Source organism: Dama dama, chromosome 13 (genome assembly GCF_033118175.1).
Source record: "Dama dama isolate Ldn47 chromosome 13, ASM3311817v1, whole genome shotgun sequence".
Lineage (NCBI taxonomy): Eukaryota > Metazoa > Chordata > Mammalia > Artiodactyla > Cervidae > Dama > Dama dama.
In genome coordinates this window covers 39,323,634-39,344,875 of record NC_083693.1, presented here as the reverse complement: position 1 = coordinate 39,344,875, position 21,242 = coordinate 39,323,634, and the positions used below count along the sequence as shown (strand labels likewise).

Here is a 21,242-nt window from a genome sequence, read left to right as displayed (position 1 = left end):
TCTTCCTAAAAATTATTTGTTATACTTCTATAAAAATTTATTTTATCTGGAGTCAATTCACCAATATATTTTATTGACTTTCTTAGCCTTTGATTTGGAGAAGGCAATGGCAACCCATTCCAGTACTCTTGCCTGGAAAATCCCATGGATGGAGAAGCCTGGTTGGCTGCAGTCCATGGGGTCACTACGAGTTGGATACGACTGAGTGACTTCACTTTCACTTTTCACTTTCATGCATTGGAGAAGGAAATGGCAACCCACTCCAGTGTTCTTGCCTGGAGAATCCCAGGGACGGGGGAGCCTGGTGGGCCCCCGTCTATGAGATTGCACAGAGTTGGGCACGACTGAAGAGACTTAGCAGCAGCAGCCTTTGATTGCTTAAGTTTTCAAATCTTGGTTTGTAAGCTCACTTTGCTTTTTTTAAAATCTTGAATTTAGAGAAAAGTTGCAAGTATCATACAAAGAACTTTCCCCCCCTTGCATCATTTTGATTACATTTACAACATAAGCTTCTGACACTTTCATGTGCATTATTTACAAAGATATCTTTGTAGATATCGCCAACATATAGTCATCAATATTAAGAAATTAACATTGATAGGGCATTATTATCTCATCCCCAGACCCCAATCATATTTTACCAGTTGTTCCCATAAAGTCCTGTATAGCAAATGGATCCATTTCAGAATCACATGTTGCATTTAGCTGTGATGTCACTTGAGTCTCCTTCTATCTGAAACAGTTCCTCAGTCTCTCCTTGACTTTCACAACCTTGATACTCCTGATGATTACAGGCCAGTTATTTTATAGAATGTCCCTTAATCTGGGTTTGTCTGATGCATCCTCAAGACTAGATTCAAGTCATACATCTTTGGCAGGAATATCACAGAAGCAATCCTGTGCATTGGAACCTGTCAGGTAATGTACAGTTTTGATTTGCTCCATTATTCATGATGTTAATTTTGATCACTTGGTTGAGGTACTATATTGATTTCCTAAAGTTACTGTAACAAATTATCACAAATATAGTGGCTTGAAACAACATAATTTTTTTTATCTTACAGGTCTGAAGATCAGAAGTCTAATATCAGTCTTATGGGGCTAAAATCAAGGTACTGGCAGAATTAATTCCTTGTGGAGTTTCCAAAGGAGAATCTATACCTTGCCTCTTCCAGTTCTGGAGGCAGCCTTGGCATTCGTTAGCTCATGTCTATGTCACTCCAATCTTGGCTTCCATTTTCACATACATTCTCTGATTCCCTGCTTCCCTTTATAAGGACCTCTGTGACTACATCATTCCTACTAGGAGAATCTCCCCATCCCAAGACCTTTAATTTAATCACACAAGCAAAGCTTCTTCCACCATATAAAGTGATAACCATAGGTTCCAAAATAGGGATGTGGACATCTTTGGGGGTTGTTATTCAACCTACCACAGGTGGTATCTGCAAAGTTTCTCCTCTGTCAACTCTTATACCCCCTTATAATTAATTAAAGTTTTGTGGGGAGGTATTTCCACTCCGGTATTCTTGCCTGGAGAATCCCATGGACAGGAGCCTGGCGGGCTACAGTCCACGGGGTCACAAAGAGTTGGACATGACTGAGCAATTTCACTTCACTTCATTTTGAAACTATGTTAAGTTCCTCATTTATCATCAAACTTTCATCATTTATTTACTATAATATAGTCTTAAAATTTCTCATTTTACTCAATGAATATTCATCATTATCATAATTTATTTTAATGCTAAAATTGTCCCAGATCTGGTCAATGGAACCCTTTCCCCATCATTCTCTGAGCACTTCACTTATGTTCCAGCACAAGTTAGGCTATTTTGAATGAATAATGTATCCTCTCCCTCTCTCTCTCCCTTCCCACCCTCCCACCCTTGCTCACCTAACTTAAGGTTTTGCAGATGCCTCCAAGTCCCACGGCATTTTCAAGCTCCTATACTGTGGTATATGAGAGGTAATATACATACTATGAGCTAAGGCCTCAGACAACAGATCAGCAGCAGTATCCCTCTCCAGCATCTTTCAGGGATTGGGATACAACCAAGCCCCTAGTTTCCAGCCAAGAGTCTTTTAGTTCCCTTCTATCCCTAAGCACCTGCCACTTCCTTTGACTTCCAGAGCCTAGTAGGCTCCCAATTTCAGCCCCCCCCCCATTACTTTGCTTTTTTCCCCCCAAAATTAGTTCGTGGAGATCTTATTTTCAGCCTGGTTATGTCTTTTTGTTTGCTTTATACATTGACTTGGCCAAAAAATTTGTTCAGCTCTTCCCATAATATCTTACAGAAAAACCCAAACAAACTTTTTGGCCAACCCAATATTTCATTTATTTATTGCTGCAGTTTGGAGAAGAGAATGCACTCAATCCTACATTCTCCAAATGTAGGAAAGTCAGCTCCATTTCAACAGTGTTCTTTTTAAAAGAATATATGCCAACATGTCAAATTGTGGCAAAAAAGACATTGGGGAAATCCATATGATAGCAAGCCTGAGAGTCCTGGAGAGAAAGTGGCAAAGTTACTATCTTTAGGCCACCACTCCCCCAGACCCTGCCCTGTTCCTCCGTTGCTAGGTTTGCCTGGTGGGGATCAGGGAAGGGAGAAGGTGGAAAGCTTGGAACGAGGGCTACAGGAACACACCAAAGGCGCTGTAGGATCCTGGGTCGAGGCGCCACTTCCGGCCGGGTCCAAACGTGGGGCTGCCCTGGTGTTGATGCCTGCCCTGTAAGGCTCCCCAACTCCCAAAGGAATGATGCTGATTCCAACTCTTAGCGAGGATCACTTGGCTGGAGGAGGGGGTGCTTGCTCCCTTGAAGCACCAGAGCTGTCTGTGGTCAGCACAGGTTGTAAGGCTCAAGTGGGAGGACACAGTCAGTCCACTCTGGCCCCATCCTGCCACTCAATCTATTAGTATGTAAGGGGACTCAGAACCATTTAACCCTCCCCAAATCCACACACTTTCCCTAGGAACCCTTTCCCCAATGTCTGCAGATAGCTGTGCCCCACACTACCAGGCTTATCCCCCACTTCTTGCAGTGCTCCTTGCTTTCGGCAAACTCCATGGGCACAGACAGGGGGTCTTTTTCTGTAAGACCTCCTGAGTCCTGGCAGCAGGTAAATCCTAGAGAACTGCCGGCTACAGTACAACCACTTTTCGCAAAGGTAAGAGAGCGAGAGCCAGGGTCCGCCTCAGGCTCCCCAGTTGTACAAAGGGGGCAGACGCTGTTCTGCCAGCCTCCCTTTAGGGGAAGTGGGAGGCCTGAGTAGGTCTGGAAGTACCAAGGTCAGCCCCGGGGTGACGACCCTAGGAGGTTGGCTCAGAAGAGCCAAAGGCGCTCCTTTGGTGCCGGCCCCGCCCACCCCCGAGTGGGCGTAGCTCACAGCTGCTGCCCCCAGCGGGGCTCAGCTGGGCTCTCCGCGGGGTCCTAGTGCCCTCCGCACCGCCACTCCATACCTCCGAGGCCGTGGGCACCCGCTCTCACTAGCCTGCTCGAGGCTGCCGGTGCCCGGGCGGTCCGACCGCTGAACTCGCCTCCGCTACCTCTCCAGGCCCTTCCCGTCATGAGAAGCGCTCTCCCTCTGCTCCTTTTCTCTCTGGTTGCCCTTTGCGGGCGAGGTGAGTTCTTTTCGGGGAAGGAGGGAGGGGCGCCTGAGTCTGGCAGGGTCGGGCTGAACTGGCTATAGGTGGGAGGGAAGGGGGGGTTGCTTAGCACCCGGGGGAGTGGCCCGAGATTGTCCCCGACGAATGGGGGCTTGGGCGGGGCTAAGCCCACTCTCCAGCAGCAGGGGACGGGCAGGATGAATGGGTCTGCGAGGTTTGGGGTGGGGACCGCGTGTCCTCTGCGTGGCCACCCTCCGAATCCAGCGCCTTTGGGCTGGGTAGCGGGGCTGAGTGGACAGGAAGGTGTGCTCAATCCCAGCGCTATTGTAGAGACAGCGAAATTTAGCTTGGTGGTGGGGAGGTGGGGGTGGTACTCAACTCGCCAGTCCAGGTGTGTTTGGGGGTGGATCTCCTAGGAAACACACTTCGTTTGGCACCTCTGTCCCTGGTCACCCACCCCCTAGGGGTTGGCCGTCAGGGACAGCCAGCTTAGCTGAGTGCAGGGCTGGGGAAGTGGGGCCTGCCACTCAGGAACCTGCGGACTCTACCTCGAAGGGAAACCCAGTCAGCCCTTCCCAAGCAAAGTCCAGGTATGGTGAGGATTGCCTGCTCTGGGCCTCAGTCTCCCCATCTGTGTTCCGAGGACTCTCAGTTCCTACCCTCCAGCCCAAGCTTGTCCTTCCGGCTCTAATCAGCCCTGAGGACCAGGGCTGTATCTTTCTTGGACAGAGATATACCAGAGGGTGCTGGAAGAGGATGGGGGGACGTGCAAGGTTCCTCTTGGGAAGTGGAGCTCTGACCAGAGATGATATCTGCACTCCATGTGTGTGTCCTGGCTCTGTCACCACTTGCTCACTGACCCTCTCTGAGCCTCCGTTTCCCTGTCTGTTCTATGGATAGCATATGCCCTGACTACATACTTGGGGACTCAAGTTTGTCAGCTGCAGTGTTTCTTAAATATGGTCCTAGGGCCACCTGCATCAGAAACGCCAGTACACATCCCTGGGCCTCATCCTAGGCTCATAGGGTCAGAATTTCTGGAAATGGAGCCCAGGAATCTGCATTTATACAAGCATACTGGTGATTCTTACACATGATTGGAGAAGCTATGGGTAATATGAGCTCTTTGTAAAAGCTGAAACCCTCAACTTTTGGGGGGAAAATCTATAGCTGCCTTTTAATAAATGCAAATCTCTTGTTCCCTTCCTCTGTTAAGAACAAACATCCCCAACTGAAAATCATTCTGCCTTTCAGATGCCCACTTGCCAAGATTCTATGAAAGTGACCCTTCACTTTCTGTGGTTTGTGAAAAGAAAGGGTTAGCGACTCATGGACTGTAGACTGGTAGGATCCTCTGTCCATGGAATTCTCCAGGCAAGAATACTGGAGTGGGTAGCCATTCCCTTCTCCAGGGGATCTTCCTGATCCAGGGGTGGAACCTGGGTCTCCTGCAATGCAGGCAGATTCTTTACCATCTGAGTCATCAGGGAAGCCCCAATAGCTATGGGCCTTGTATTACAAACCAATAGCTATTGCCTTTCCATTTTTCCAGTATAGCTTTAATGATAAGCTCTGCTTTTTCAAACTGTACACACACTCACCCAGTTTAGAATTCCAGCCATGGCTTCCTCGCAAACTGTCACCCCTCTCAGACTGTTAACGCCTGAAGAGAAGGCCTAAGAAGACCAGGCCCTGGACAGAGGCAGGTCAGGCCCACTCCTCCTCAGAATCACTGGGTCATGACTGACCCCTAGTGGTGGCCTCTGTGTGTATCTCTGCCGGCCCCAAGGCTCAGAGGTGACCCCCCACTGTGTCTGGGAAGCTTTCATCTCTTCTGGGCCACCCCTGTCATCTGGGAGTAAGAGGCCTGTTCCTTGTCTTTTAAACCTGGCAGGCCTCACAGGCATAAAGCAGCAGATTGAAAAGCCTAACCATGTATTGTTTGAACCCCCCGCAACCTTTGCTGCTCCCCCCACCCCGCCTCCCCCTGACACTGTGCACGTATACACGTACAAATGCAGGCACAGCCGTGAGTACACACTTGGCTCTGGACCCCTCCGTGGCTTCTGCAGGGACAGGCTCCTTAAGGGTGTGATAGAAGACCCAGGGGTTGGGGATTGGGGTGGGAGGGGGGCTCTATCTGAAAGAGCTTCCTAGACCTGGCTCTGCCTCTGACTTGCTGGGGCTCCTTGAGTAAGTTCCTCCCCCTCTTTGGTCTCAGTTTCCCCAGATAAGAAACAGAGTGGAATAAGTGGTCTAAGGTTTTTGGAACTGCTTTCTCTGGAGCCCACAGCTGGTCCTCAAGATGGGAAGGGGTCCCTGGGGGCCAACTGAATGCCTGAGAGGCAGGACAGCCCCAAAGGTGAGCAACCTGAGCCTCCCAGGGGCTCAGAGCTGGAACACAGTCTCTCCCAGCCTGCCAAGCAGCCCTGGTCTCTTAGATACCCAGGTAAACCAGCCTCCTGGGGCTGCAGAGATGTGGGATCCAGCCCTTCAGGGGTGGGGGCCAGGAGCTACAGATTCTGACCTGAGCTGTCCCAGACATGCCAGATGGACTTGGGCAAGTCATACCCTGCTGAAATGGTGGGTCAACTCGGGGGGCTACAGACTGGCTTCCAGCAGCTGGCCTCTGGGAGGGGGTCCAGGGTAATGAGAGGCAGAGCTCAGAATGTAGGCCAGGCATCCACAGGACCCTCTGGGCAGCCTGGGGCAGTTTGGGGGAGGGACAGTGGGCAGCAGGTGCGCTGGGAGCATCTTTCACAGGCACTAAATATTGCATCTGCTCCAGATAGGCAACGAGTTGGAAAGTGTGTGGAGCCGGCAGGGTGGTAGCTCCCCTCTGTGGCCTTGCATCCAGCCCAGCTCCCACCCAGGAGTCCACCTCAGACTTGCTTTGTCGGGCAGTTCACACTCGGGGTCCTCTGGCCACATCCAGAGATGTAATCCCAGTGCAGCGCCTGCTGAGCCAGCAGACCCACCCCCACCGCCTCAGCCTTCCTTATTCCCTCATCCTTTCCCCCTCTTTCTTGCTGCCCCACTATTTCCTCTGTACACCCTCATCTCTTCCCTTCTCCCTGGGATCTCCTGCTCAGGTGTCCTTGACCTTCCTTGGAGGCTCCTTCTTTCCAAAGCCCTTCCCCCACTTACCCTGAACTGAAGTCACCAGAGTGAACATGATGGAGTTCCTGAACCTCACCTTCACTCCCAAACATGTGAGGGAGATGGGACAAAGACCCAGATGCCACGTGGCAAGAGATGTGGGGTGTGAAAAAGGGCAGCTCTGGGGCTGTGAGCGTTCAGTGGGGCTCACGACCACCTCAGGCTCCTTGCAGGAGGCTGCCTTTACTGGGTCTCAAATGTGGTTCTGAGCCCAGACCCCTCCTTTAAGCTCCAGACCAGGAGCCAACTGCCAGTTGGACCCCTCCATCTGGTGTCTCAAAGGCACCTTCCTCTCTATAGGGCAGAGTCTGAACCCAGGAAACTGCCCCCTGGCCCAGGCCTTTTCTCTTTTAGTGAAAGCATCACCATCTCCCCAGCTCTGAACACAAATTCACATTTGAGTAATGTCTCTCCTCCACTACACGGGAGGCTCTCTGAGGGCAGGAGCCATTTCTGGGTCTTTGCTGGCTGTTATACCCAGCACATAAGGCAGTGCCTGGCATAAGAAAGACACTCAGATATTTGACGGCTGGTGGCTATTCTGGCAGAAGAGTGCACTGGAAGACTTAGAAGTGAGACAGTGAAGGTCACATGGGGAAATAAAAACAGTATATATGGCTGAAATGTAGAGCACCTGGGCATAGAGGTGGAGAGGTAAAAAAAGATCAGGTTGAAGAAGTAATGCTGGTGCCAGGAGCACAGGACTTTGGATGCCAAGCTGAAACATGGGGATGTGAACTCGGCCTACAGCTCTGAGAGGTTATGGGCAGGGATGGGCTCTGATCCAGTAGCTGTAGGAAGACCACTCTGGCACTATGGGACGTGGCAGCAGGGGCAGAATTGGGGTGGGGAGACCAGCAAAGAGGTCTCCCTGGAAGAGCCTGGGGGCAGGGTGGTGAGCCAGGATCAGGGCTGGGGAGATGGAGAGAGGAGGACGGACTGAGTGACTTGGAAAGTGGAAGAGACAGAACCGGGTGGCCACTTGGATGAACCAAGAGAGGGGTCAGAAATAGATGCCCAGGTGCCATTCACTGTCAGCGGCAACAGGAAGAGGAAGATGTAGGGTTGCGGGGAGAGAGCTGAACTCTGTCTTGGACAAATATAATTGGAAGACCCCAAGGAGAGGCAGGCCTGCCAGCATCCTAGCTGCTCCGACTGGCCCTGAGGGCACCTGTGTCCCCTGGCCTTTGCAGCTTTCCCTTTCCCTGCCATCTGTTGTGTGAGGACCCTGCAGATCTGACTGTGTGTGTTTTCCCAGGGGACTGCCGTGTGGCCAATGCAGAGGAGAAGCTCATGGACGACCTTCTGAACAAAACCCGCTACAACAACTTGATCCGCCCAGCCACCAGCTCCTCCCAGCTCATCTCCATCCAGCTGCAGCTCTCCCTGGCCCAGCTCATCAGTGTGGTAGGTACAGGGGGCAGATGTGCCCCAAGGTTATTCATCTGATGTTTTTCCATATGTGAAAATTAAGGAATTTGCCTAAACTTTGAGACCCCTGACTCGGCCTCTAAGTTATTATTTTTCTTTCCCAACTACTGTCTGTGTCTTTGCACTTGCTCTTTTCTTTGCTAGAGAGGTCTTGCCCACTTTGTGCACTCTTGTTCCACACTCTGGAGCCACCTGCACATCCATGACCTCAATACCAATTACAATGCTTTGGCTTCAAGCATAGTTGGATGACCAACAAAGCATCCAACTATAAGTGGCTAAAACAATAAGGACATCTGTTATATCACATAACAAGAGAGCAGACCAGTCATTTCAGTGTTGGTTAATGCAGTAATTCAGTGATGTCAGGATTCTAGGTTGTTGGCAATGATGTCAGGACTCTGGGATTCTCTTGTTTCCTGCCCCCACCCCCCCACCATGATCACAAGATGGCGGCCATGGTTCCAAACATAAAATCTTCACATGACAATGTCTGTGGCAGTAAATGCCAAATGTTTTTTTGGGTACCTTTTTAAGTATGAGGAAGACTTTCCCAGAGACCTCCCCACCTCTGGGCATCCCAATGGCCAGGGCTACAGCTCATGCCTAAGCTTTCACTGATTATTGGCTGGAGGAATGGAATTACCATGGTTAGCTAAGACTTAATAATATGTGGTGGGACTTCCCTGGTGGTCCAGTGGCTAAGACTCCATGCTCCCAATGCAGGGGGCCTGAGTTCCATCCCAGGTCAGGGAACTAGATCCTGCATGCTGCAACTAAAGATCTCACATGTTGCAATGAAGATCAAAGATCCTGCATGATGCAACTAAGACCTGGCACAGCTAAGTATATAATAAAGTATGTGGCTAGGAGGCCAGAGAAGGGCCCATGAAGTTCATGAGTATGCAATATCTAACAAAGTCATAGTTTTATTAACAAAGAAGTTGTAAGGGTGAAATGACCACTGAGTAGGCAGCCAACAGGCCTGCCACAGACAGATGGGCCTCCAACATGGCCATAAGCGTCTCTTCCTTCTACCTTATCATCTCCCCTGTCTGTTGAACAGATGACCTCACATATCCCCTGCCTATCGGGGAGAAATAGGAATCAGGGTACAGAAACCGATGGGTACAGAGGCCCGGGTGTAGGGACAGGGCCACAATCAGCTGCTGCTTTGGTCTAGCCAACTGGGTGAGGGTCTGGATAAATGAGGGTAGTCACTGTGGGTATGGAAATGAAGACTGGATTATAAAGTCCACGAATAGGGTTGTCATGTGTAGACGTGGGACCTGGGTAGGGGTACTGAGGAAGGCTGAGATACAAGGAGCTCCCTCTCTCCCCTCTGCTGTCTCTGAGTTGGGGGTACCTGAGAAAACCATGGCCCATTGTTAATCTTCCCTGTGGCCCTTTCCACATCCCCACGCACAGGTCTGGAACCCTGCCTCTGAAAGCAGCTCCTAGAGGAGCATTTACATGCGGAGTGTGTAGGGCACTGTGTCCAGGCAAGGGGAAGGAGCCAGCCAAGATGGCTGAACCTCCTCTGGTCCAGCGACTGCCTTCTTATCCCCAGCCTCTCTCCCTAGCCCAGTCGGCCCCCACAAAGCCAGCCCCTCTGACCTTTAGCCCTTGCGAAGGCTTTGGCCAAATTACTGGCTGGCTTCCTCCCCTGGGAGGAAGCACAGCTCCAGAATGGGGGAGGGGTGAAAAGCCTGTGCTCTCTGCCCCTCTCCTCTCCGCAGGCCAACTGGAAGGAATAAGCGCTTCCGGCCAGGCCGCTCCCAGGCTGGTGTCTGAGTGTTATTGTCCAGCCAAGGGCTTTTTGCTTAATGGGGTGAGCCCAGCTGCTGCCCTAGTGAGGGAGGACAGGCAAGCAGCTCTTGCCATGTTTCCAGGGTCAGGCTGCCCCTCCCAGATCTGCTCTGTGGGGTAACAGAAGTTACCAGAAAGAGGAGGGCACACAGCCTCCAGCCCCAACACCTGTGAGCATAGCACTGTGAGCTGTCATAATCCCGAAATCTGTGTATAGAACAAATATGAGGTTTGGGGGCTTACTTTCCCTACTGTATTTCAGGATTTGGTTTTCGAGGAGGAAGGATTAAGGGCATAACCAGTTTAAAGATGGAAGTTTCTAGGGTGCAAACAGGGAGTTTGTGCCATGTGAAGGCCAGCAGGCCTTCCGAGATTGCACTCTGGGAATGCTGGGGCTGTCTTTGGGAAGGCAGCTGCTGGGGAAGCAGAGAGGACTGAGACATGGGACTAAACAACAAGAGACCTTCCTGGGTGACAGCAATGTTCTATACCTTGAAAGGAGATGGGTTACCTGGATAATGCTTGTTAAAACTGATCAAACTGTACCACTTAAGATCTATGCCTTTCACAGTATGTAAATTGTACCTCCACTTAAAAAAATTTTTTTAAGGCAGATGAAGGTTTTCAGCTTCCATTAATGACAGAGTTGCTTGTTGCAGATTAACTTTCTCACAAGAATATTTAGAAAAGCCAGACAAAAATGCCTCTCCTCCCCACAGTTAATTTGAAGGTCTTGGAGAGTTTAGCTAGGATTTGAGAGACCAGGACCCAGGAGATAGCCCTGACAGTTTCTGGTGCTTTCCCCCTCATTTGATGATTGGTAGACAAACATTAGGCCAAGGGGCTAGGGAGCTGAATCCAAAGTGGTGGCTAGGAGGTTGGAAAGCCTAGCTGAATCATTGACACTCTTGCAGGGCTGAGATGACACAAATTGGAATTGGAGCCCCACCAAGGAGATGGGGCCTTGGTGAGAACCTTGAAAGGACCATCCCTAAGAATCAAAATGAGTCAAGAACAGACCAGCTCTCATGAAAACTAAAACCTGCTTTGAGCCAGTTCAGTCACAGATGATGAAAATGATTTGCCCTTCCTCTGACTGCCTGCCATAAAGCCAAAGTTGGTCCTCCCTGGAGGCAGATAAAGTCAGATAAAAACCTACTAAGAAAGCAATAAGACAAGATGAAATAAGAAAAGATAAAACAAGAGATAAAAGAAGGGAAATACACACAGATGATTCATCAGATATTGAAGTCATCAGACATAGACTTTAAAATAACTTGCATTATGACAGTAAAATTTATGTTCTGTGTTTTTTTACCACTACTAAAAATAAACAGAAGAAATTTTCTTAAAAAGAAAATACCATGCATTAATATGTTCAAGAAACTTAAAGTGATAGAGAATTTAAAATGTATTAGATGGGTTTAATAGCAGATTGGTCATGGCAGAAGAGAAAATAAACAGCAAGAGAGGTCAATTGAAAATATCTAGACAAATGATAGAAAAAAGGAAGGTAAACATAGAAATGAAGATAATATGGTATGTGATAAAAATGTCAGGTCTAACATGTGCATCTAGAGTTCCTTAAAGAGTGGATATAAAAATAAGACAGAAGCAACATTTGAAGTGATACTGACTGAGAATTTTCCAAAACTGACTAAAGATATTAAGATATAGGTGCAAGAGGCTCTATGAACCCTATGTGGAATAAATACAAGGAAAATCTTACCAAGGTACATTATAGACAAACTCCTGATCACCAAAGACAAAGAAAATCTTAAAAGCAGTCAGGGAGAAACAAGTCAGAAGAAACAATAAAACTAACAGCTGAAATGGAAGCCAGAAAATTAAATGACATTTTTTAAATGCTGTAAGAAAAACCTGCAAACTTAGATGTATACAACCAGTAAAAAAAAAAAAAAAATTAAAAATGAAGGTTAAACAAAGATGTTTTCAGACAAAAAGAGAGAGAGAATTTAATAAAAGAAGACCCAATACTAAAGGATGTTCTTTAACCATAAGGAAAAATGATCCCAGATGGAAACACAGAAATGTAGGAAAGAATGAAGCATAACAGAAAGGGTAATTATATGGGTGAATTTGAACTGATATTGACAGTATAAAATAAAAAATATATCATGCAAGGTTTTTATTATATGTAGAATTAAATACATAACAATAGCCCCAAGGTAAAGAGGGCATAGATGAAATGTTCTAAAGTTCTTGCCTTGTTCTAGAAGTGATAAAAGTACTAATTTATATGAGGTGCTAAAAGGTTAAGTATATGCATCTTGTAGTCTCCAGAGTAATTACTAAAAAAAGAATCACATTAATAAGGGGAGAAATGGATAATAGTTAATCCAAAATAAAGCAAGAAAAGAGAGAAAGGGAATAAACAGAAAACAGATAGATGGTAGGTTTAAACCCAAATATATCAGTAACTACACTAAATGTAAATGGTCTAAATACTCTAATTAAAACAAGACATTTGGGGGGAAAAGACAATTGACATGCATCTTCTCTCTCCTCTTTCTGTCTACCCTTCAAGAGCCTAGAATGTGGGTATAATGGCTGCAGCTGCAGTAGTCATTGTGGACCATGCAGATGAGGACCACATTCTAGATGTGGTAGAGAAGAAATCTGGAAGGTCCCTGTTGACTTTGTAGAGCATAACTGCCATATTACCTTGGAGATATTTCCGGTTTGGTTTCAGACCACCGCAATATAGTGAATATTAAGTCACATGATTTTTTTGGTCTCCCAGTACATATAAAAGGTATGTTTACACTATTCTGTATTAAGTGTGCAATAGCATTATGTCTAAAATGCAATGTACATAACTTAATTTTAAAGTGCTTTATTGCTAAAAAAAAAAAAGCTAATCATCATCTGAGTTATAATTTTTTTTGTAGTAGTAACATCAAAGATCACTGATCACAGATCACCAGGACAAATATAAAAATGAAAAAGTTTTAAATGTTGCAAAAATTACCAAAAGGTGACATAGACACACACAGTGAGCAACTGCTGTTGGAAAAACTGTCAATAAGATGCTCCACACAGAGTTGCCACAAACCTTGAATTCAGAAAAGATGCAGTATCTATGAACCGAGAGATGATAGTGGCAGAGGAGATGGGGAGAAGCAGGCAAGTCTGAACTTGTGTAGGGTCCCCAACCCCCCACGCTAGTACTGTGGCCTGTTAGGAACTGGGCTGCATAGCAGGTGAATGGTGAGTGAGCAATCAAAGCTTCATCTGTATTTTCAGCTGTTCCCCATCACCCCCATTACCACCTGAGCTGTGCCTCACGTCAGATCAGCAGGAGCATTAGATTCTCATAGGAGCACAAATCCTAACCCTAAAGTCAAGGTGGAATGTCCTAAGATTGCCACAAAATAGAAATAAAGTGCACGATAAATGTAATGCACTTAAATCATCCTGAAACCATCCCCCCCTCCTCAATCCATGGAAAAATTGTCTTCCACAAAATTGGTCCCTGCTACCAAAATGGTTGGGGACCGGTTGATCTACAGGGCTTACTGATGGATCAGAGAGCCAGGGATCAGGGACAACTGCCAGGCTTACTGGCTTGTGGAATTGTGTGGCTGGGGTGCCATTCACTGACTTGGCAATGTCAGTGGAAGCCCAGGTCTGGGTGAAGATAAGGAGCTCTGTCTCAGGCACGCTGGTTATGAAATACCTCTGAGCCTTTTACAGATGTTAGGTCAGTGATTGGTCACATAGCCCCAAAGCCCACAGCCTTTTGCTTGATAAAGTGGGGTCTGTTCACCTCCTCCTTGGTGAACTGATAGCGGCATTTCCCTCCCCAGAATGAGCGAGAGCAGATCATGACCACCAACATCTGGCTGAAACAGGTAAGTGCCCTGCAGGGTCCCCGGCCCAAGGAGACGTTTCCTCCAGGGCTGCCCCTTGGCGGCGAGGGACCTACAAGTGACGGGGCCTTGCCTGTCTGCTCAGGAATGGACAGACTACCGCCTGGCCTGGAACAGCTCCCGCTATGAGGGTGTGAACATCCTGAGGATCCCTGCAAATCGCGTCTGGCTGCCTGACATCGTGCTTTACAACAAGTAAGTGAGAGGGATGGCCAGTGGTGAGGGCCAAGCCTGGGGGTCCTCCAGTCCTGGGCTTCAGCCAGACTTCTGGGCTGTCAGGGTACAAGAGGAATTAGAGATGCACAGAGCCAGCACCCTCAGTTACAGAGAGGAATTGGAGACCAAGAGATGGGAAGGATCTTAGGACTCAGGCCCTGCTGGCACCAGGGCCAACCTTCTGACCCTGAGTCCAGGGCTCTTTCTGTCCTCCATACCGTCTTTTTGACTGTCAGTTGCTTTGTTTGTGTAGCACTGACTTGATATGCATACATATTTCAGGTAGGTGGAGGGGGCTAAACAGACTTCCCAGGTCCTAGTACCAACAAAAGCATGAAATGATTATGAGTAGGTGGTATAAAAACAGAAAGACCTGACTTCAAATCTTAGCCATACTGCTTAGTAGTTTTCTGAACTTGAAGGCAGCTGATTTCTCTGAACCTTGGTTTTCCCATCTGTAAAATGGGGACAATAATATTAATAATACCTACTTCATTGGACTGTTGTGAGGCTTAAATGAGCTCATCTACATAAAGCCTTTAGGCTGCTTCATGGCAGGGTCTCTCTCTGCTGTGCAACTGCCAATTAAAGCAGGCCTTTCCAGTGAGAGCATGAGGGTTTGGAAGAGTGACTAGTGAGAAATAATCCACAGGGCTCTTTGGCCAGTTCTAACAACAGCCAGACATCATCTATGTGTTTCATGATGTTCTCCTCCATGCCTTGCCCCTGCCCCCAGTGCCGACGGGACCTACGAGGTGTCTCTCTATACCAACGTGGTGGTCCGCTCCAATGGCAGTGTCCTGTGGCTGCCCCCTGCCATCTGCAAGAGCGCCTGCAAGATCGAGGTGAAGCACTTCCCCTTTGACCAGCAGAACTGCACCCTCAAGTTCCGCTCCTGGACATATGACCACACAGAGATTGACATGGTCCTCAAGACGCCCTCGGCCAGCATGGATGACTTCACCCCCAGTGGCGAATGGGACATAGTCGCCCTCCCTGGGCGAAGGACAGTGAACCCGCAGGACCCCAGCTATGTGGACGTGACTTATGACTTCATCATCAAGCGCAAGCCGCTCTTCTACACCATCAACCTCATCATCCCCTGCGTGCTCATCACCTCCCTGGCTATCCTCGTCTTCTATCTGCCATCCGACTGTGGCGAGAAGATGACACTGTGCATTTCCGTGCTGCTGGCTCTCACCGTTTTCCTGCTGCTCATCTCCAAGATCGTGCCGCCCACCTCCCTCAACGTGCCGCTCATCGGCAAGTACCTCATGTTCACCATGGTGCTGGTCACCTTCTCCATCGTCACCAGTGTCTGCGTGCTCAACGTGCACCACCGCTCACCTAGCACCCACACCATGGCGCCCTGGGTCAAGCGCTGCTTCCTACACAAGCTCCCCACCTTCCTCTTCATGAAGCGCCCCGACAGCAGCCCCTCCAGGGTCCCCCAGTCCAGCCAGGCTCGCCTGACCAAGTCTGAGGCCACCACCACCACCACCTTGGCCATGGGCCCCACCAGCTCGTCCAACCTCTATGGGAACTCCATGTACTTTGTGAACCCTGGCCTGGCGGCTCCCAAGTCTCCAGTGGCCTCAGACTCAGCGGGTATCCCCAGAGATTTCCGGCTGAGGTCTTCTGGGAGGTTCAGGCAGGATGTGCAGGAGGCTTTAGAGGGAGTCAGCTTCATTGCCCAGCACATGAAGAGTGACGATCTGGACCAGAGTGTAAGTTGCTAGCCCAGCCCCCAACACCCGCCCAATGGAAGAGGTTTGGACTCTACAGTCAGTTTCCCATTTCCTGAAGTTAATTCATGAGACAAAGGCTCTCAGATTCTTTGCTTGAATAAGAAATCGAAAGCTAAGATGAGTTTTTAGTTTTGTGCTTCCAGGGAGAGGAAGGAAGTATCAATGGTCCTTTTTAGTTTGTTTTGGGTTCCCCAAAAGCAGAGCTTGATATAAGGACCTAGGCAGAGGTAGTTTTTTTTTTTCTGAAAAGTGATCCCACGAAGCACGTTAAGGAAGTGGAGAAAGTGAGACGGGGAAAGGAGGAGAGCCAGAGTGGGTATCAGTGAGCAGGAAACTGCTATGGGCTCTGGGGCATCAGACACCCCCTGCAGAAACGTGGGAGCATGCCTCAGAATTATCCCCTGGGAGGGAAAAGGGTATTTGCCCATCACTCCCATCCCCCGTGGCTCGAGTAGCCCTGGGGCATTAACTCCCCTGCACTTCCTGGTGACGCCAGCTGGCTGTGGAGCAAGCAGCTTTGGTGCAGGAGGAAGCCCTGGGGCAGAGCAGAGAGGAGAAGCAGGCAGGAAGTGGGAGGCTGTCCATGGGCTGGAAAATGATTCTGCAGCCTTTAGGGACACAGGTGGGCCAGGGCACCCAGGATCTCCACTCCCATGCTTGTCAGGCTTGTGAAGAAGCAACGCAAACATTTATAGCTTTTTGGAGTGTAGAACTATCCTTTCAAATATTATTGCTACCAGGGTAATAAATTATCAACTAGGGTGACTACAATTACAGATTTCCAAAAAAGAGGTTAAGCTTATTTTCACAGGACAGAGCAATGAGTTCTAGAGCTCAGGCATCTCAATCAATTCCACTGAACAAGTCACGCTTCAGAGGACAATTTTATGACAGCTAAACACAGAACGTAATGGTAACAGTTAGAAATTTTCCAAACCAGGCAGGAGAACAAGTTTCAGAGTCTTGTGAATGTTCACATCTTAACACCTTATCAGATAAGATTCTTTGAACGAATTTTTTTATGATACAACATGCAGCTTCCCCGGGAAAAACGAGGGCATCTCCATGTTCTTGCTGCTGCGGCTAAGTCACTTCAATCATGTCCGACTCTGTGAGACCCCATGGACCACAGCCTACCAGGCTCCTCCATCCATGGGATTTTCCAGGCAAGAGTACTGGAGTGGGGTGCCATTTGCCTTCTCCGCTCCATGTTCTTACCTTCCTGCAATTCCTTTTCACGAGCCTTATTCTCAAGGGACAGTTCTGGGACTCCATTAGTTAGTGCCGAGAGAAAAGAACAGGGTGGAAAGCTCCAAAATTACCCTGTGAAAAAGCTTTGCTAACAAGCGGAATATAGGACACAAGCTCTTCTATACCCTTGTCCTCGGAGTGTGGTCCTTGGACCAACCGCACCAGCCTGGCCTGGGAGCTAGTTAGAGAGCCTGCAGCTCAACTGCCTGCCCCCAGTCTTCCCACCGCCATCCCAGACCTGGTGGCTCAGCAGCTGCATTTTCACCGGATCCCCAGTGGATGCCTAGGCTCAGTCCAGTTTGAGAATCGCACAGCTCCATAGAATGATCAGATTCCACTTTCTAAAAAGTGGATTGAATTACGCTTGCTTTAGTTCAGAACCATTCAGTAGCTCAGCATCACCTAATTCATTGACTCCCAAATGTTCATATGCAGCCTGGGGCCTTGCTGGCTAATTAGGAACCACTTGGGCAACTTTTCAAAATACAGCTTTTGGGGCCACCTGTTCTGACTGAGCCGGGACGGCTGTGGGAGGCAGTCCAAGGGTTGCATTTTTAACCAGATCCCTGCCAGTTCCTGTGTAGACACAGGGTGAGAAGCTAGTCTCCTGCATCCGTGGCTGAGCCGGGCCCCCACCCTGAGCTCTCTCTTCTAAAGGTCTCACCACCCTCTAGCCCCTCCTCTAGACCTCCTCCTGTTTCTAACTCAGTTAATTAAAAGCATCTTGTGGGAAGGAGCCAGGCATGACCCGTGGTTACCATAACATAATGGCCTGTGTTCGCTGAGCTCCAACCACACATCAGGCGCTCTGCCAGGACCTGATAGACGTTACCGCTAACTCTCCCAGGAACCTGTGAGAGTTAGCGGTATTTACTGTGGCATTTATTCAAACTCCCATTTTACAATAGAGAAAAGTAGGTCCAGAGAGGCTCACTGACTTGCCCAAGGTTACACAGCTGGCACAGAGCAGAGTCCAGGTCCGCACTCAGATCTTTCTGACGTCATTAACATTTCTTGCAGTGCCTTGCCCTGAACTGACACATGGTGGCCTTATTTGTTGATCGACTTTCTCGCGCCTAGCTGGAGAAAAGAGGCTTTCTTCCCTTCCAGAGCGTGCTTGCTTGCCCCTAAGCCAGCCTGGGCTGCTTCTCATCTTCAGCACTTTCACCCTCCCTGGTGATTAACAGGTCACTATAAATAGTGCAGAAATATAAAAAGAGGGGGAGAGGCGCGTACACACACACAGAGTCGTTGGCACTTAGGGCTTTCAAAAAGAAACCCAAGAGCCCCATGTGAAGAGTGTGAGGTTTCTGCAGTGGCTGTGTTTGGTTGGGGGTGTGGGACTGGTTGACCAGCGGTCGTCCTGAAGGGTAGATGCCCACTGCTGACCAGGGCTCTGACAAATTGGGTCACTGACACCAGCCTGCCCATTGCTGCCCGAATTTCCAGCTCCAGAGCCTCTGCTGAATTCTGCCAATCCAGCCACTCTCCACCAGAGCAAGTTCGCATGCAGAAGGATCCAGACAGGGTGGGCTGTGAAAGCAGAGGTGGGGGAGGAAGAGCAGGAGGCTGGGTCTCTCTGGGGGCATCTCCCCCAGGCCAGGGAGGCAGGCACATCTGTGGTTGCACCTCAGGAGGCCAGTCAGGTTCCTGCCAATCCTTTATCCCACAGCTGAGTCTGAGAAGAACCACACAGAGCATTGGGGTGGGGGCGGGGAGCTGGGGGAAGGGCAGGAGGGTGGAGGAGAGAAACCTAGATGACTAGAAGGAGATGGGTCTTGTTTAGAGGAACTAGCAGACAATCTGCTGTTAACGGAATTGAGCAAATTAAACAGCAGGATTTCCAGCTGTCCTGCAGGCCCCACTGCCCAGCCCCCTCTCAGCTCAGTGCACCCCAAATCTTCCTTTGGGTGAAGCCAGCTCAGACAATGGGCTTGGGGTGGAAATGAGAGCAGGGGCCTTGTGAGCCTCAGGTCCTGCCCCCCTTATGTGTAATCGAGTTTGGTTTCGAATCGCATGTGTGGCATCGATAACCCCTTCCTCCTAACCTTCATATACAGCCCAGCTCCCAGTGGCTCCATGATGCCATGGAGGAGGGGTGGATTGAGATAGGCGTGTGTAGGGGTGGACTGAGGACCCGAGAGGCACACAGGTTCTCGGCTGAAAGACCAGCCTCAGACTCAGAACTTGCCCTCCAAGTACTAAGTGGCCTGCAGGGTCCCTGGCCAGAGAGTGGGGCCCCGACTCAGGGGGAAGAGGGAAAACAGGACCCCCCTCACTCGGGCCCTGTAACCGGCCCCTCTGTCTGCCCACAGGTCATCGAGGACTGGAAGTACGTGGCCATGGTGGTGGACCGGCTGTTTCTGTGGGTGTTCGTGGTTGTGTGTGTGCTCGGCACTGTGGGGCTCTTCCTACCTCCCCTCTTCCAGACCCACACGCCTTCTGAAGAGCCCTAGGCTGCCCCGCATGTCTGAGGCCCCCAGGATGTGGGGTGAGATGCTGTGACTGACCAGGTGGACAGTTTGCCGCTTCCTTCTGGGTCACGGCAGATGAAGCCCTAAATAAATGAGTCCATAAGACATCAGCCTCATCCAACAGCCATAGCCGTGGAGGGAGGTGGGGGAGCAGCAAGAATGAGGAAAGAATGTCCTCTCTGAAGGCCTTGGAGGAACCCCAGGAAACCCCCAGCAGGAGGGTCTTTGGACACCTTAATTCTGGCCTATCTTCCTTCCCCAGCAGACAGTGCAGATAAAGATGAGCATAACATTGGCATCTTACCTGCATCCCGGCCTACCTCTCACTCCATCTCTCTCCACTCCACCTATCCACGAGGTTCACTGGCCTTCTTTTAGTCCCTCACGTGCTTCAGTATCTTCCCAGCTTAGAGCCCCTGCCTTTGCTGTACATTCTACCAACACCTGCTTCTCTGGATGCCTCGGAAGCTCTCCAAACGGCTGCATCATTCAGGGCTCTGCTCCACCCGTCATTTGTCCAAGGCCACCTCCCCCAGAGGCCTCCCTCAGCCCTTCATTCCAAAGCATTCTCCCCCACAGCCGTGTTACCCCACCACCTTCCTCCAGTGCCCCTCAGCACCCAAGGCTCTCATTAGAGTGTTTATTGTCCACCTCTCACTCACTAGAGTGTGAACTCTGTGACAGTGGGGACCTAGACCTTTGTGTTTGCTGTGATATCCCCACAGGACAGAGCTCAGCACACCGTAGGGGCTCAATAAATGTTTGTTGAATGAATACATGGCTCCTATTCCTCCTTCCTGCACCCTCCTCTGAGCCTCTCCGTGGTTCCCCACCTGAAAGGAATGGCTGTCTCCTCCACGCTCCCCAGCCCTGGTCACGTTCTGTTTTTCATCCTGCCTGGGTCAAGTGTGTCTCCTTCACTGATGTTCTGATTGGCTTCCCCTACATATTATCTCTTGCACAGTGCCTGGCCTGTAGTAGGCACTCAAAATATTTGTGGAATGGAGGAGGAGATTTTTTAAAAATCTATTTTAAAAATTATACAATAAAACTGACTTTTATGTAATGTTTTGTTAAGTTTAACACATGTATAGATTCATGTCTGGTGGCTCAGATGGTAAAGAATCTACCTGCAATGCAGGTAGACCAGGGTTCAATCCCTGAGTCGGGAAGATCCCCTTGAGAAGGAAATGACTACCCACCCCAGTATTCTTGCCTGGAGAATTCCATGGACAGAGGAGCCTGGCAGAATGCAGTCTATGGGGTCACGAGACTCAGACACAACTGAGCAACCAGTACACACATGTGCATGGTAAGTCACTTCAGTCATGGATTCAGGAATCAAACCCCATCTCCTGAGGCTGCTGCATGACAAGGCAGGTGACTCTTTACCACTGAGCTACCGGGGAAGCCCAACACACACACAGATTTATGTAATCAGGATACAGGAGACACTCATCACCCAAAACAGTTCCCACCGGCTACTCCTTTATGGTCACGTGTCCCTCCACCCCTAACCCCCAGCAACCACTGAGCTTTTCTCCACTACAGTTTAGTCTCTTCAAGAATCCCTTCCTCTGGAGAGTGACTTCTTTCATTCAGCATGATGCCTTTGAGATACATCTAAGTTGGTGAGGGTACCAATAATT

General features: G+C 49.3%; 1 protein-coding gene across 1 annotated transcript; it reads left to right on the top strand.

Annotated features, from left to right (window-relative positions):
• The first annotated feature begins 3,463 nt into the window (after window positions 1–3,463).
• CHRNB4 (cholinergic receptor nicotinic beta 4 subunit) lies at window positions 3,464–20,594 on the top strand. The gene is made up of 6 exons (XM_061159635.1): window positions 3,464–3,627; window positions 8,030–8,178; window positions 13,842–13,886; window positions 13,990–14,099; window positions 14,857–15,847; window positions 19,435–20,594. Exons 1-6 carry the CDS (start codon window positions 3,573–3,575, stop codon window positions 19,573–19,575), a joined length of 1,491 nt encoding a protein of 496 aa, XP_061015618.1. The 5' UTR covers window positions 3,464–3,572; the 3' UTR covers window positions 19,576–20,594.
• The last annotated feature ends 648 nt before the right edge of the window (window positions 20,595–21,242 follow it).

What these genes read in the sequence shown, in the direction of transcription:
- CHRNB4 (XM_061159635.1), top strand. Translation starts at nt 3,573, where the DNA reads ATGAGAAGCGCTCTCCCTCTGCTCCTTTTCTCTCTGGTTGCCCTTTGC. An exon ending in TGGCCCAGCTCATCAGTGTG is followed by an intron (nt 8,179 to 13,841) that starts GTAGGTACAGGG and finishes TTCCCTCCCCAG; the next exon opens with AATGAGCGAGAGCAGATCAT. An exon ending in GTGACGATCTGGACCAGAGT is followed by an intron (nt 15,848 to 19,434) that starts GTAAGTTGCTAG and finishes GTCTGCCCACAG; the next exon opens with GTCATCGAGGACTGGAAGTA.